This window comes from Pempheris klunzingeri, chromosome 4 (assembly GCF_042242105.1).
Source record: "Pempheris klunzingeri isolate RE-2024b chromosome 4, fPemKlu1.hap1, whole genome shotgun sequence".
Lineage (NCBI taxonomy): Eukaryota > Metazoa > Chordata > Actinopteri > Acropomatiformes > Pempheridae > Pempheris > Pempheris klunzingeri.
In genome coordinates this window covers 10,451,791-10,463,519 of record NC_092015.1, presented here as the reverse complement: position 1 = coordinate 10,463,519, position 11,729 = coordinate 10,451,791, and the positions used below count along the sequence as shown (strand labels likewise).

Here is an 11,729-nt window from a genome sequence, read left to right as displayed (position 1 = left end):
TCTTAAAAACACATAAACACACAGACAGCAGTTCTGATGCCACAGTTCTGAAGTCTTTGGCCATAAGTTCACGAGTTAAATGATAGATAAATACAAGTGTATAGCACATGGTGAAGACCGCATGTTTCTTTGTCTGTGGAACTACGGACTCCATTCCCCAGTGTCCCCCAGTTTCACAGATAGGTGTGAAATCACCCCCGCGCCCAGCTCCACAGTCACCATTGGCTGGAGGGGGGACACATGACTTTACAACCTCAGGCCAACAAAACCAGTTCACCCCCACTGAACTGTCTCTTTCTGGACACCTCTCCTCAGGAGGAAAGAGACCCCTCTCTTTCCATCGTTTCTCCTGAGGAGGATAGACCTCTCTTTCCCGTTGTCTTCTCCTGGAGGAGAGACAAGTCTCTTTCCGGACGTCTCTCCTGAAGAGGAGAGACCAGCTCAACTCATCTAAGCTCTGCCTCAGTGTGGTCTGTACCAGAGCAGCCACCTCCTGCATGGTAGCGACACAAGGTCCTGCCTGAAGTAAGCAGATCAGCGCCAGCAGGTACGACCCCGAGTCTGCCAGCTGATAACCAGAACCAACAACAGGAGCACACCAGCAAGTTGGTATCAATCTGCTAACTAGCCAGAATCAAGGAGCGACCGGATTCCTCCAGCCTGTAACCACAGCAAGGACACAAAAGAACCACACCTTTCCTCCAGCAACAGGCTGAGAAAGCAGCATCCTCAAGGACACTTCTTCTCCCCTTTAAGGACTGGTAACAAACTCTAACTGGGCATAATTAGCATAGCACTACTGCATACATGGTTTACCCCTGTTAATGTATTGACTTGCTTTAATGTTCATTGAGTTTGATTATTGTGATGTGTTGTAGTTACTGTGTAGCAATTAAGTTTAGTTGATGTTAGTTTGTTCACACAGACACAGAGTCTACACACAACTAACCACCTTTTCTTAACCTGGCACCTTAATCTCACACACACACACAGTTTCCAACAGGCCACTGAGGGACAAAGCTAAGCTAACAGCACTTAGCTTCCTTTGTGTCCTTTGCCCCACACCCCAGAGGGGCTGGCCATCACCATTTGGGCTCTCCCCCACCTTTGTGGGCCCATCTCACATTCCTCAGCCTTATCACACACACACACACACACACACACACACACACATACACACTCTTCCTATTATTTGTTAGTTTAGTCATAGAGACTTAGTTAGATTGTTTGATTGATTTTGTTTCTGTAACAGAAAATGTCTTTAATACCTACTCTGCTTCACCTGTACAAACAAGTACAAGTCCTTCACCTTAATGCATAACAAATGGTGTCCCTGCGTTTTGTTCTGTTTTAATAAATGTTTTAATACCTGCTGTCTCCTTTAATGTTGTACAAGGGTGAACACTGCCAACCTCTACACTCTCAAGAACTCCAAAATCCTTCAGCTAGCTATCAATGTGGTAATTTTGGTAGTAATTATTAAATTAATTATAAAACATAATTCCAAATTGATAGTTTAGTATTTTTATGAGACTAAATCAATTAAAACGGCTATCTTTTCCTCGTTTTTTGAGGTGGTGCCCCAATCGAGGTGGACTTTATTCAAAGTTCCATTCATTTTAATAATTTTTAATTATCTTTGATAATTATTAATTATTTCTGATAGCCAAATTGAACATTACCACTTGTTAAAGCACAACAAGTGCAAATTGTTATCACAATGATGGGTTATGTGTTTTTTCTTTGCAACATTCATATCGAATTGATGCCAGTGTAAGTAGGTTATTTTTGACAGTAATGTTTTCTCATTGCTTGCTTAACAATAAAGTATTTTGCACATTAATAAGAACAAATTGACTGATGAGTTGATCAACAGTACATACAGCAATCTAAGAGGTGAACATGGTCTCAAACCTGTTTGCAAAGAACACATCTTCTTCCCAAAAGGCCACTGAATCAAAGAGTCATTTATGACTAAGCTGCGTCCGGCAGCCAAGGAGGCATCATAGAAACCTACTTTTACCAAATGTAGGGAACCATCAGGGTTCTTTTGCCAATTCAAGAGATCATAATAAGCAATGGGGTCACCGTTGTGATCAAAGTTGACTTTCTCTCCCAGTGCAGAAAAATTAGAACGCTTCATGTAATGGATTAGCTGAGGGAAAAAGGAAAACAGGTTCTAAACACAAACTATGGTGAATTGGACTTCTCTCTCCCCATTTTTAAATTTTAAATTTTTACTTCAAAATAATGAATAACATGAACCTGCGATTAGTCTCACCTGCCAAGGTTTAAAATTCTTTGGGTCTGCACAGGTGCCATTGAGGAAAGGCCCCTGTCCGACTATGCAGTTGCTCATATCTTGCAAGGCATGGGCCACAAGATACACAGCCTTATAGACATTATAGGACACTCTCAGCTGTGTCACATCAGAATAAGGAGAGTAAACATCATTTAAATCCTCCTTCCCATTACATGGTAATCTGTCGAAGTGTCATCTCCATGATAGTGGCTGTTCACTGACCCGTTCAGTCGGCAGTTAAATATCTCTTCCCAAAGCTCTGTCAAGAAAGCTGATGGATGAATATAGGATGGTCTGAGACTGGAGAGGTGTTGTTTCAGCCCTGGAATCACATCAGCTCTCTGGATGGCAAATCCTAGTGTTCCCATCAGGAGTTTTCCAAACTTTTCCCACAGTGATTTGGCAGTGGCCCAAGCCTCACTGGCAATCCACTGCAGGCCAGTTATATTCCAACGCTGGATCTCTATCAGGATAACCTGCATCTCTGACTCACTAGAAAAGTTTATGATGACCTTTGAGGACACAATCTAAAGAGTGAATGTAGGTATAGTTAATATTCAATGAAATCTGTGAATAATAAAAAATTGAACTTGAAGACTCATTAAGAACATTACGAGGTAATACAGTCATGCAGTCATCATGAAATGCAACCCTCGGGGTCCCCAGAAAATTTACAGACACGCTTTACCCTCGGGCCCATAACGGGCCCGAGGGTAAGGAGTGTAGTACACATGTTAAAAAAAAAATTTTTTTTTTTCATTTTCACCGCATCAAATCTTTTCAACATCTTCAGACCTATCCATAGATATAAAGATTTTAATTATTTTTTCAGATTTTTTATGTTTTTATGCCCTTTTTGTCATGAGAACTCCTCTTTTTTTTACAGTGTTAAAAACAGTAAATATGCTATATTTTCAAAAATAAGGTGCGAAGAGGAATATTTGGGATGAAGTTATTACAGCCTTGACTAGGTCAATAATTGATAACAACATTGATTTTGGTGCATTATTATTTTTGGAGTAATGAGAGTTTATTCAAAAAACTTACACTCTTTGCCCTTAGGCCCAAAACGGGCCCTCTCATAGAAGTGTAAGAGAAATGTTAAAAAAACTAATTTTTTTTCACTTTCACAGCATCAAATCTTTTCAACATCTTCAGACCTATCCATAGATATAAAGTTTTTAATTATTTTTTCTGATTTTTTATGTTTTCATGCCCTTTTTGTCATGAGAAGAGGAATATTTGGGCTGAACTTATTACAGCCTCCTGCGCTGTGTGCAAAACTGCATGCAAAACTGCAGGAAGGACCTCTTCCAATTTGTAACCTCTGCTCATGGTGTCTGCTGGTGAAATGACCAGCCAGACAAGGCTGCAAACTATTCTAGCAGACTTCAAACATGCACCTGCATAAACATGTTATACCATTAACCAATAGGAGAGAGGAGGGTCTCTGTTGATCAAGAAAAGACATAAACAGCCCATTTGGTCCTTGATGACACACACACACACACACACTCACGCACACACACACACACACACACTCACACTCATGCACACACACACACACACACGCACGCACGCATACACACGCAGGCATGCACACACACGCACGCACACGCAGACACATGCACACATGCACACCCACACCCACACACACCCACACCCACACACACCAGACACACACACACACACACACACACACCCACCCACGCACACACACGCAGACACATGCACACATGCACATGCACACATGCACACCCACACCCACACACACCCACACCCACTCACACTCACCCACACACACACACACACACACACACACACACACACACACTCACTCAGACACACTCAGACACACACAGACACGCACACACACACACGCACACACACGCAGACACATGCACACATGCACCCACACACACACACACACACACACACACACACACTCACACACACACACACACACACACACACACACACTCAGACACACACACACACCACTCTTTTATATCAATTCTAAGACTATTTTTGTGGGTTTCAGCTGTTTCATTTCCATGCATTTTGCACGCTCACTTTATGTGAAGCCCTCTGGTGGTGGGGGGGGGGCATGACACCTAAAACCTGTTTTTCTTTTATTTTGAAGGCAGAGGCTTAGATTCATTGGGTATTCATGGAAAATGCATTATAATGTGGCAGGGTTACAGTATATCGAACATATGTGGTTATTATGGGATTCAATGGGGCCCCATTTGGGCCCGAAGGCAAAACTTGCATAGTAAATCCATATCCATATCTAGTAATCCATATATTCTATACACCTTGCAATAGAGGGGATAATGGAATTTTGAAAATAATTTTTAAAAAACAATCCTGATAAAATTTCATACTATGAGCCTTTAAACTGACCGATATATTGAGAAATGACAAAGTGAAAGTAAACAAAATGTGCACGTTTGGGCACGTGCCGTTCCCGAGGGTTAGATTAAGATGAGAAACTGTCAGAGAGGTGTCAGATTAACTTTAATGTCAGAGGTCAGTAATTTCTCAGGACATAGTGTGTAGTGTTGCCGTACTAAGCTTTTTTTTGCCTAAACTTGTTATTGATGATGTGACAATGTTTAATTGTATTATTCTATAATAAATCTAAGATAAGGCCGCAAAAGACAGTGTTCCTGAGACAAGAACAGATGTTTAGCTGTAGTATTTGCACACTTAGTTTGAATAAAAATACATTTAGATTTTGTTGTCTTTGGTTAGAGATATAAATAAATCATACATACTATCAACCACTCTTTTGTTAGGCTTGTTAAGCTTCTTGAAGACTTGAAGAATTACATTCACATACTTTTTTGTCTGTTTGAAGATACAAAGATTTCATTGTCACCTGGACTACACCCCATGCCCTTGACTGTTTAGTATCACAGTGCAACTACACAAACTAAGGCCACAAATGAATGAATATACAAAATGCACTATGTTTGTTTAATTTGTTTTATCAGTCAGTATTCGAGTGGTACTCATAGTATAATGTTGTTATATTGTAACGAGGCAAGCACATTAAGTAGTTACAGCTGCCTGTTTTGAGAATATGACATGATGGATTATTATTAGATATTTTTTGTGGTGTAATATTTTTGCAATGTCACACAGCTTCAGTCCTGTACTTTGTCTACAGTGGCTACAGCACACAGCACAGCAGTTTTTGTCTTCCATCACTGTCATTCAGTCACAGAGCTGCAGTGTTACACAATTACTGTGTGTGGCCTGATTAGACAACTGTATTGATAAAAAGAAATGTGTAATTGTTCCAACAGACATGCATAACATGGATTACTAAAAAACACACATCCTGTGTAGGCAGCGTGTGAGTGATCACACAGTCACACACGTTTTTTTGGGGGGTTTTTGTGCCTCTTCCATTTTCCTGTGAAGCAGTCCCCACTTGAGTGAGGCTTGCCCACTGGTGTACCAGTAAGCATGTATGTGTGTGTCTACATGTGTTCTGTGGCAGATACCACACTTTGAGATTAAATATTTGCACTTCTCCTAAAAGGAAAATAGAAAATAACGGCACACTGGGGAAATGACCACTTATGTAATTTTAATCTTTAAGACTATAGATCAATTTTTCTGACATCAAGAATCATAGCCTGATAAACTTTTGCCTACTTTTTGCACCATCGCCTCATTCATCGCCTCGCCAGCTTGTTTCACTTCCAGTAGCCCCGCAGGTTATTTGCAGCTCTCCAGCAAGGTGAACTCACAGAGGCACAGCCTCCACCCGGCAGTGGCAGTGGCAAAAAGGGCAAAGTTAAGTACAAAGTGAAGGTTTAAAATAATTTAATTTAAGTTACATGCACAACTCAGGCCAAATAAAACAAGGAAATCTCGGGAGAAAATAATAACAGTGAGAGACACTGCAGCAACATCTTTCATGTGTTTCTTAAGCACCAGCACACCGAAATAAGACCATGACTTGTTTGTGTCAACTGGTATTAACAAATCCTTCATGCTTAAAAACGCGCTGAAAAGTTTTATAACTCTTTGTTTCTGAAAGTCATTTGGCTTACCTGACTAGATGGCTTCATTAAATGTTAGATATTACAGTCGCACCTAAGATATAACACTGACTTTGACAGGTGAATAGCAACTCCCGACCTTGTAAGTAGTGGGAAGCCTGCTCCCCCTTAATGATCTAATCTTTAAAACATAAAAGTATAAAGCAATTAATAACTATCTCTCTATCTAAAATTGTTTAATCCAGAAAGGACTAGTATAACCCTTATGAAGCTGGGATTTACCACATGATTTTTCCTTTGACATATAGTATCACTGTCCTGTTACATCATTTATTTATTGTCATTCAATCTGCATTTACCTGCGTAAGCAAATTAGAGTGGAGACTGCTGATGTCCAATCAGTATCACTCATTAAGAATGAGGTCAAATATTGTATATAACTCACCTAATTCCTCACTCGTTCTCTCTCTCTCTCTTTCGCTCGCTCTCTCACTCTCTTTGGGTGTGTTTGACAATATGATGGTACTTGTCTTATTTCCTTTGCTTTACTCTGTCTGTGTCCTCACTTTAACTTATAACCCAGTTTCAAGTGTCACCTCTCCAGCCAAAGTGTGCACACTTCAGAACAGCTTTCATCCAGACTTTGTGGCCGAGGGTGACTATGTCATTGGGGGCATCTTCCCCCTTCACTACAACCAGGAGATGCCAGAACTCAACTGTACCTACAGACCACCACCAGTGAAGTGCAATGGGTGAGTTTAAGAGATATGGAATGGAAATCATAGTAGGAGTTGGTAACTTACTGTTACCAAGGAAATGTTGTCTGATTTTGTACCGGCTTGTTGTGGAACTCCTCTTTCAAAGAATGGATTATGCGGCACACTAAATGTATAGTTTTAATGAGTATGTATATATGAAAAATTCATGTATAAAAAAAGTGAGATACAGAGTGATGGCTTGAACTTACACTTACACTTTGAGTTTGAGTCAGAGATTTAGGTTTGAGAAACTTCCAGAGAGAGACACGCAAAAATACATGGTAATGCTTTATTTTACAGTTGTATAATTTCCAATATGTTTTCTGGAAAGAACTGTGAAATAGGAATTTGCATTTGATTACAAAAGCAATTAGGAAGAAACTTGAAAATGTACCAGCTGAGTTGTATCCATTTGACCTAAATTTTGTTCCAACTGTTTGTTCTTTCAAGATAAAATCATGGAACTTATTAGCAAATTATTGGAAAATACAGCATTACCAGAGACATCTATTGGTAATGTATTCGGAAAAAAAAGAAAGATCAAGCTAACCTCATATCAAAACACCATCTCTGCCTTTGATTTTACCTTTTCACCATACATGCTGTGTTCAATGTGTGTGTGCATGTGTGTATCTGCTGGGCTACAGCTTTGATCCCATGGCTTTCCGCTGGGCTCAGACTATGAGGCTGGCAGTGGAGGAAATAAACCAGAGTACAGAGTTGTTGCCCAATTTCACCCTCGGGTACAAAATCTTTGATTCATGTGCATATCCACTGACTGGCCAGAGGGCCGCTTTGGCTGTGTTGAACGGACTGAGAGAGGACGACTCTCCCATGTGCAGCGGTGCCTCTCCACTCCTCGCTGTGATTGGAGAAGCCGGCTCTGCTCTTTCTATCCTGATGTCTAGAATCCTGCAGCCATTCAAAATCCCGATGGTAATGACAACTCTTTTCCTCCTCTGTAACCCCCTCGCCACAAAAACATTAACATGTGACCTTATAATTTGTTTTAATGTACTCTTTATTTTTACTTCTTTACACAGATCAGCTACTTTTCAACATGCACATGTCTCACAGACAGAAGAAAATACCCTAACTTCTTCAGAGTAATCCCTAATGATGACTATCAGGTGAGAGTTTAGCATCAAACTAAATAGGGTTTCATAAATGCTGTAGCAGTAAAAAGGCATCCAAAATGTTATATTTTAGAGTTGTCTGATGTTATTCAGTGGAAAAACTTGTACGACATTAATTCCAATTAAAACAAGTTTACAGTACAGTAATCACATAATATTAAACTGTCAGTGAATTGCCTTTTTTTCTTCAAAAGATCTGTATGTTTATACCAAGTGAGTTAGCACTCTTTTCTGTTAAAACCAGGTGAAAGCCATCGCTCAGCTGCTGGTTCGTTTTAACTGGACTTGGGTGGGCCTGGTGCGAGGAGACCGTGAATATGGGCGCTTTGCTGTGGAAGGTTTACTGAGAGAATTACAGGGTACCAAAGTGTGCATAGCATATCAACAAATTATCCCTCTGCTCTACAGTCACCAAAAGGGAATGAAGATCATGCAGGTAGATACAAACACACTCACAGACACAAAGACAGATGTCAAAGACAATTCAGTTTTATACCACTGGACTTTTTATGTCACCTCAAGACCATTTTGTAGTGGCACAGAACACTGTCCTTAAATGCGCTGTGAGTTGAATTTTTATATTTGTGTGTCATAAAAATGAGATAATCCTGGTTAAGTTTGTTGCAGTCCTAGAGGAAAAGGGGTTATTGGCTTCCACTGCTGCCTGTCATAGTGACTTTATTGATATCACCACTAGATGTCACTAGATCTTCATATTTTTACTTACTTAACAATAATTTCACATTATTTACTTTGGGTCTTGCTCATTCTGATTTTTTTAACCTGCTTTATTTTTGCCTTTTCCCTCTGCCTCTCTCTAAAGGTGATGCATAGCTCTTCAGCAAAAGTAGTGGTGGTGTTTTCAGCTGAGGGGGAGATGACACCTTTCCTGAAGGACTATATGATGCAGAACATTACTGGTATCCAATGGGTGGCTAGTGAGGCCTGGGTCACAGCATCTCTTTTTACTGGGAGTGAGTATTACCCCTACATGGGGGGCACCATTGGGTTTGGCATCAGAAAAGGTCACATCTCCCGACTCAGTGACTACTTGCAGACAGTAAATCCTCAGATGTATCCTAATAATCTTCTGGTTAAGGAGCTGTGGGAGGCTCTGTATGGTTGCAATCCCTCTCTGTCCTCTGGCTCCCAGTTGCCTCCCTGCTCAGGACAGGAGTCCCTGTTGGACCAGCATTCAGCCTACATGAACACATCCAGCCCCAGAGTGGCCTATAATGTATATAAGGCTGTATATGCGATTGCTCATTCCCTCAACAACCTTCTTCTCTGTAAACGGAGAAGTGGACCTTTCCAAAACAACTCGTGTGCTCAAAGCAACAACATACACCCCTGGCAGGTAAAACTTAATGCTCTTACTGTTTCAGTATCACATTTAATAACTTGTTTTTCAGAGTGTTTTAGAGAAATTAATATTATCTATTGGTTTTCAAGCTCCAACACTACCTCCAGGAAGTGACATTTCACATTGCCGGGGAGGAAGTGAATTTTGACCTGCAGGGTGACTCCATACCTTATTATGATATCATCAATTGGCAGAGAGGAACAGGCAGGAACACTGAGTTTGTCAACGTGGGGATGTTTGATGGAACCAAACCTGCAGGAGAAGAGCTTGTGATCCAGGAGGACATGATAATGTGGGCAGGGCATCACAGTGAGGCAAGCTGCTCACACTGTTTTTACCTTCATCAGATGTCAGCTGTTGAAGTTCTGTAGGTTGAGGTGGGCGGGAGAAGCTGGGTCCTGATATGAGTTTCTTTATAGTTAAGTGTGAATGTACGTGTTAAATGTGACATGTTTGTAAAATAAAAGCACCAGTAATGCTTTATTTAAATTCTGACTGCATGAAAAGTAAAAACTGGCATTTGTAACACAAAGATACAGAAGCATAAAGGCCTCTATCTTTGAGAAGTTCTTAAATTAAATCCTGAAACTGAATGTTTGGCTAATGTTGAAACAACAACAGTCAGTTGTTTCCATGTTATATGAATGCATGATGATATTTTCTTAAATAGCCTATTGACAGTTACCCAGTCTACGTGTAAGAACTACAACAAACCGCTTGGCCATTTCCTTCATGGCTATGTTTGTGACCAAATACATTATTTTAGAAACATTTAGCAATTATCCAAATTACAATTTTTCAGATAATGGACTAATCAAGTTATCAACTAATAATTTAAGCTCACTTGTATCAGACTACAGAGCTGAAAGCCATTATCTGCTCCCCAGGTGCCTGTGTCTGTATGCAGTCCCAGCTGTCTTCCAGGGTCCCGGAAGGCTGTCCGTCCTGGGGAGCCTGTTTGTTGCTTTGACTGTGTACCATGTGACAGCGGCAAAATTAGCAATCAAACAAGTGAGCTGAAAACCAAACAATAAAATTTGCAACAATTCATATATGATGTATTCTACCACAATCTGATGATATTTGAATACTGAATATTTGAATCCTCTTTTTTGACCCTCTCTCCTTTAGACTCAATAGAGTGCACACTTTGTCCCGAGGATTTCTGGTCAAACAAAGACAGAACAGCCTGTATCCCCAAGAAGGTGGAGTTCTTGGCCTATGATTCCTTGGGTATAGTCCTGACAGTGATCTCTGTGGTGGGTGCCTGCCTCACCATAGCTGTGTTTGCAGTCTTTTTCTATAACAGAAACACAGCCATCGTTCGTGTAAATAACTCTGAACTCAGCTTCTCCATCCTGTTCGCGCTGACTCTGTGTTTCCTGTGTTCCCTGGTGTTCATTGGAGAACCAGTGTCTTGGTCTTGCATGCTGCGCCACACTGCCTTTAGCATCACATTTTCACTTTGCATATCCTGCATTCTGGGGAAAACTCTGGTGGTGTTGGCTGCTTTCACTGCCACCAGGCCAGGGGACAACATCATGAAGTGGCTAGGGCCCAAGCAGCAGAAGGTTATTATCTTTAGTTCTACTATGGTTCAGGTGGCCATCTGTGCCGCCTGGCTTATTGAGGCTCCCCCTTTTCCATCCCGAAATACACAATATGAGCGCTCAAAGATCATACTGGAGTGTAGTGTGGGCTCCAGCCTTGCATTCTGGTGCGTCCTGGGATATATTGGTCTACAGGCCTGTATGTGCTTTGTTTTGGCTTTTCTGGCCCGTAAGCTGCCAGGAAACTTCAACGAAGCCAAGTTCATCACTTTCACCATGCTGATCTTCTGTGCAGTGTGGCTAGCATTCATCCCTGCTTACATCAGCTCCCCTGGAAACTATGCAGATGCAGTGGAGTCCTTTGCCATCCTGGCCTCCAGCTTTGGCTTGTTGTTCTGTCTGTTTGCTCCAAAGTGTTACATTATTTTAGTGAAGCCAGAAAAGAATACAAAACAGCACCTGATGGGAAAGCAAAATAAGTAATATGCAATGGGTTAACCTTTTAAATATAATTTAAAATTCCTTTCAATGTTCAATGTTATCTAAAATTAATCTCCACAAATTAGGATTTATTTTACAATTGTATTGACTGGGTTGTGAC

The 11,729-nt window shown here is 40.8% G+C and overlaps 1 protein-coding gene across 1 annotated transcript; it reads left to right on the top strand.

The window, feature by feature from the left end:
• The first annotated feature begins 6,894 nt into the window (after positions 1-6,894).
• LOC139199834 (extracellular calcium-sensing receptor-like) lies at positions 6,895-11,611 on the top strand. Its single transcript, XM_070829010.1, has 9 exons — positions 6,895-7,073; positions 7,727-8,015; positions 8,123-8,209; positions 8,460-8,651; positions 9,039-9,308; positions 9,369-9,572; positions 9,668-9,874; positions 10,466-10,589; positions 10,710-11,611. Exons 1-9 carry the CDS (start codon positions 7,024-7,026, stop codon positions 11,609-11,611), a joined length of 2,325 nt encoding a protein of 774 aa, XP_070685111.1. The 5' UTR covers positions 6,895-7,023.
• The last annotated feature ends 118 nt before the right edge of the window (positions 11,612-11,729 follow it).

What these genes read in the sequence shown, in the direction of transcription:
- LOC139199834 (XM_070829010.1), top strand. Translation starts at nt 7,024, where the DNA reads ATGCCAGAACTCAACTGTACCTACAGACCACCACCAGTGAAGTGCAAT. An exon ending in AGGGAATGAAGATCATGCAG is followed by an intron (nt 8,652 to 9,038) that starts GTAGATACAAAC and finishes CTCTCTCTAAAG; the next exon opens with GTGATGCATAGCTCTTCAGC. An exon ending in ACAACATACACCCCTGGCAG is followed by an intron (nt 9,573 to 9,667) that starts GTAAAACTTAAT and finishes TTGGTTTTCAAG; the next exon opens with CTCCAACACTACCTCCAGGA.